Source organism: Pteropus vampyrus, unplaced genomic scaffold (assembly GCF_000151845.1).
Source record: "Pteropus vampyrus isolate Shadow unplaced genomic scaffold, Pvam_2.0 Scaffold50, whole genome shotgun sequence".
Taxonomy (NCBI): Eukaryota; Metazoa; Chordata; class Mammalia; order Chiroptera; family Pteropodidae; genus Pteropus; species Pteropus vampyrus.
In genome coordinates, this window is record NW_011888831.1 from 8,346,204 (window position 1) to 8,351,053 (window position 4,850).

General features: G+C 48.0%; 1 protein-coding gene across 1 annotated transcript in view; it reads left to right on the plus strand.

The window, feature by feature from the left end:
• Window positions 1-1,707: 1,707 nt before the first annotated feature.
• RAB11FIP4 (RAB11 family interacting protein 4) overlaps window positions 1,708-4,850 on the plus strand; it is a 14,334-nt gene continuing 11,191 nt past the window's right edge. Inside the window, exons 1-2 of the mRNA XM_023530376.1 lie at window positions 1,708-1,952; window positions 4,338-4,532. Of these exons, the coding sequence (XP_023386144.1) occupies window positions 1,810-1,952; window positions 4,338-4,532 (338 nt within the window). The 5' untranslated portion in view covers window positions 1,708-1,809. The remainder of the gene's footprint in view (window positions 1,953-4,337; window positions 4,533-4,850) is intronic.

A 4,850-nucleotide genomic window follows, 5' to 3' on the forward strand; every position in this document is an offset into this window, starting at 1 on the left:
GCCTGGGCTTCATAATCAGTAACATGTCCCTATAATGTGTGCTCTCCTCGTTGTCACCATGAGGTTTGAAAATCCATGAAGTGTGGGTGACGTCAGTGATAAAGGGAACCGAGCATGTGGTGGCCAGAGGCAGGTGGAGACCTCAGAGGCTGGCCAGAGAACTTCTGGGAGGTGACTCTCTGAGCCTTAATGACCTCATTAGTAAAATGGGGATAAGAATCATTGTCCTGAAGAGTTGTCACAAAGCCCAGATGGGATAACGTATCGGTCTCCGAAACTTGGTGGCTGCTCAGTAAATGCTGGTTTCCCTTTGTTTCTCCTGGGATACACCTTTGGGCTTGCAAAGGGCTTGCTTAGGGTAGAAGATCCATGCGGGATTGGAATAGTGACATCTAGGTGGAAAGGGCTATGTGAACACTAGGGGTAGTTTTAATTACACAGCCCCTCAGCCTCCACAGGCAGGGAGGCCTGGCAGCCTGATGCTGACTTTATTGGTCCATCTGGTGCTCAGCCAGAGTTATGGCACTGGCAGGAGCCAAGCTCATTAATCATCGTCTCTTCTTAGTCTGGGATATCTTGGTAGGGATAGACCCCCAGGAGAGCTGCCTGCTCACCACTAGCTGCACACGTCTGGGCAGGCGCAGCCAGGCCTTTCACTGACCTCGATCTTTAGATGTCCCTGATCTTGAGCTTGTGTAAGGGGTCAGAGGCTTTTTCACAGGCCGTGTTACTGTTACCCTTCTTACAGCTCTGGGGCTGGAGGAAGCACCTTTGATGGGGGGGGGGCTCTACCAGCCCTAGCCGAGGAGTATACCCTGGAATCTTGGGAACAGGTTGTCATCTGGGATTGGAGCGGGTAGAAGCAGTGCCACCTGGGAGGTACGTACCTCCTTAGAGATAAAGAAGCGCCAATAAATAGTTTGTAGAAAGCTGTCCCTCAGATGAGGGTAAATGCTGAATAAAGCCAGACCACTGCTTCTGTGTGATTTTAGCAAAGGGTTCAGGCACATGTTTGTCTCACACTGACATTGTCCCGAGCAGTGTGCTAGGCACTGGGGACCAGCCCAAAGCTCAGAATTGAGAGACCTGGTATTCTTGCTCCCCTGTGTGGCTGGGGCCGGGCCAAGGCAGACCGTCCTTTTCAGATTGGCATGTCCTGTGGCCAGGATTTATTAATTGAGGTCCTACTGTGACGTAGTGATACTGTAAGATTTCAGTGCCATTCCCAATTTACAGAGAGAACTGAGGTTCTGAGAGGTCACTGGATAGGCCCAGAGTCATGGAGGATGGATTCACATCGTGCTGTGCAAATGTCCCTGTTCCATGTTGCAGCAAACAGCTAGGGTCAGGGTTATAGTCCTTGGTGGCCATTCATTGTGGCTAGGCCCTGAAACCTATCACCAAGAAGCTTTCCCCAAGTCGTTTGGTTTCCTGTGCAGACTTCCTCTGGGGACCCTGATGAGCTGCCCAGGTACCCCGAGCCATGTGGCTGGATCGGCTGTGACCCTTCTCTATGGATGGCTGTCTCTGGGGTTCAGACTCCTCACTGGGCTTCCATGAGGCAGGCAGTGTGAGAGGCCCCTGAGAGGAATCACCTGGCAGACGTTCTCATACTCAGGATCTCAGGGTCCCTGCCCCTGCCAAAGTCCTTGCCATCTGAGGAGGAATGCTGAGCCCTGGGAAGCCAACCTCACTCATTCTGTCCCCCTCTGTCTTTCTCAGGGCAGCAAGGTGCCAGGCCCAACCTTTGCTGATGGTGAGATCCTCCCCAGGGAGCCTGGCTTCTTTCCTGAGGATGAAGAGGAGGCTATGACGCTGGCTCTACCTGAGGGCCCCCCGGAGTCAGACATGGGCAGCCCCATGGAAAGCACCCAGAGCCTGGAGGGATCAGTCAGGAGTCCCACCGAGGAGAAAGACGGGGGCCTGGAGAGCCTGTTCTTGCCAGAGGACAAGTGAGTTAAAACTGTCTGGAACTCCGTATGTGGCCCCTGGGCCCAGAGGTGCAGTTCTTGTAAGACAGGGGTCCCCAATTCCTGAGCTGAGGACCAGTACTGGTCTGTGGCCTATTTGGAACGGAGCCACACAGCAGGAGGTGAGCAAGCGAAGCTTCATCTGTATTTGTAGCCACTCCCCAGCGCTAGCATCACCACCTCAGCTCCACCTCAGATCACTGGGCATTAGATTCTTATAGGAGCACTGGTCCCTGGTGCCAAAAAATTGGGGACCGCTGCTTTGAGGGATTCCCCAGAAGTAAACGTGAGAAGTGCTCAGGATTTGCATTATAGGCATAAGTTTTGTGGGTTTTCCAAATAGCAAAAAATGCTAAGAAACCCAAATGTTTAACAGTAGGGCTAGTTTGGGGATTTTAGACAGCCGTGCAAAATCAAGTTTTAATTGACTTCAGTGATATGGGATTATATGGTCTCAATTAACTTTTAAAAGGCAGGTTACAAAGATGTTCATGAGGTATGATCTTAGTTTTGTTAAAAACAAAACAGAAAATCATATACATATCCATTAGGAAATGGCTATGAAAAATTACTCCAGAAAATTAGCAGTTCTTTCAGGATGATAGGGTTATTGATTGTTTTAATTACCACCCATCTACTCTACTATATGTTCTGTATTTTCTTTATTGCTCATGACTTATTGTAGTTAGAAATGTTATTTAAAAACATCATTAGGACTAGTGACTTCCCAATGGGGCAGTGTCATTTTTTGGTGGTGTCAACGGAGGGAGTCCCTCCCCTCCCAGCCCTTACTCAGTCTCTGGAGGAATTATACAATGTTTATGGGGTGACGGGCAACAGCCACTGCCACAACTGAAGAGGCTGTGACAATTGGGAGTTGACATCCTATGTATCAGAAAAAGGCGTTGGTCATGGCCAACCCAGAGATTTGGAGAGGCAGGAGAGAGGTTCCAATATCAGTTGAAGCATTTGAAACAGTCAATTTTTAATCATTTTCTCCCATTAAAAAAAGGCAATTTCATATGGCTCAACCTAATACATTTTCTCAATGCAAGGGTTCTCAAACTCAGGGGCTCTGGGAGTTTGAGGTGGGCCCTGTGGAGTTGTTTATCCAGGTCTTTCCTGGGAGTGGTCCATCAGCTATTCCTGTGACTAACCAACCCAAGGACAAATGGTCACTCATAATAGACCTGTTGGTTTTTTGGCTAATTATTTGCCACTTGATTGTTCCCATTGGTTTCTGGGACCTATCAATTACCAGGAGGCAGCCGGCAGCAGGTGCCAAGAGTTTTAGTGAAATTTATAGGAGGAAGTGAAGGGTGTGATTAATTCAACCTGAGGTGCTAAAGAACCTTAAGGCAGATAAGTAAGTAAATAAAATTGGGCAGAAGTACCGGAAGATTTGATCTTTAGCCTCCTGTCATTCACACTGTGATTTTTAGAACCTGGGGTTCCTCAGGGGCACAGTTTGAGAATCGTTGCCTTAACCCATTATACTTCTTTTAGGTTTCCCATTTATAAGTGTGGAGGCTTTGTAGCTTGGTGAAACCCTAATTCATGCAGGAATGACTGCATAATGACTAAAAGGAAGCTATATCTTCTCAGGTGATGAGTTGTACTTCTCTTTGTTCTCAGGTCGCACACGGGCTCAACCAGCCCTGATACTGGCCATACTGTGGGTCACTCATGAGGGGCCCAGGGTCTCTGACCCGCGTGTGTTTTCCCTCTATGAACTGAGGGAAGCGTCTCACCTAGTAACTCATTGTTATTTATTTTAAAACTTCATTTCATCATTAAAGTATAAGCCAATTAAACAGAACTTGAAAAAACTGGAGAAAGTGAGAATGGAGAGGAAATAACTAACTTTACTCCTAGGCCCACCACCCAAAGCCAGGTTCTATTACTGCTTAAATACCTACTTTTTCTTATTCTGTATAGACCTGTTCATGCTCAATCGTACTATATCTAGAATTTTATATCTACTTCTAATTTATATTAATTTTTCCACATTATTGCCAGTATTTTAATAAACCTTTCAACAATGATTTGACAGTCCATACTTTAATTTACTAATATGTTATAATTTAATAAGTGTAACTTAATGTAGCTGTAGGTTAACCCTTAAGTTGTAAGCAATGTTTGCTGCTCGAGAGTAGCAGTGGTTTGAATATCTCTCAGGCAGAAACAGTTTCTGTAGTGAGATGATTCCCTTAGGACAAGGTCCCAAAAGCGTACCTACCAGGTCACAAGGTACACACTTGATCCGGTTCCTGACATCTGTAGTACCGGTCGACCTCCTGGTGGGGTGGTTGGTTTCCACACCCAGGCTGCAGCCTCGTTAACAGCCAGTACTTCTCTGATACGTAGGCCCCTGGCCCATACTCCATCCACAACGACATCAGACCTCTCCACACACTCCACCACCTCGCTCGTCAGCAACGAGGAGCAGTTTGAAGACTACGGGGAGGGGGACGACGTGGACTGCGCCCCCAGCAGCCCCTGCCCTGATGACGAGACCAGGACCAATGTCTACTCGGACCTGGGGTCTTCAGTATCTTCCAGGTGAACCCTTGGTCTAGAATGGAGTTGGGGTCCAGGAAAAGTGGCAGAACCAACTCAACCTCATCCCTGGAAGGGATGTGGTTTGGCAGGCAGAGTCCTGAGCCATATAAGTTTTGCTCCTTGGGTTTGGGGTGCTGCCTTTGCACCCTGATTGAGGGCCAGGAGTTCCTCCTCCCTCCTTCCCTCTTGGAGAAGAAATAGAATTAGCCAACCTGAGAGGCTGCAGACCCGGGAGGGCGAGGGGGGTTCTCTGTTGTCTTGCTTCCTAGAACTTCAGTATCAAAGGGTCCTTCCAGGTGGCCTATTGTGAAACCTTCT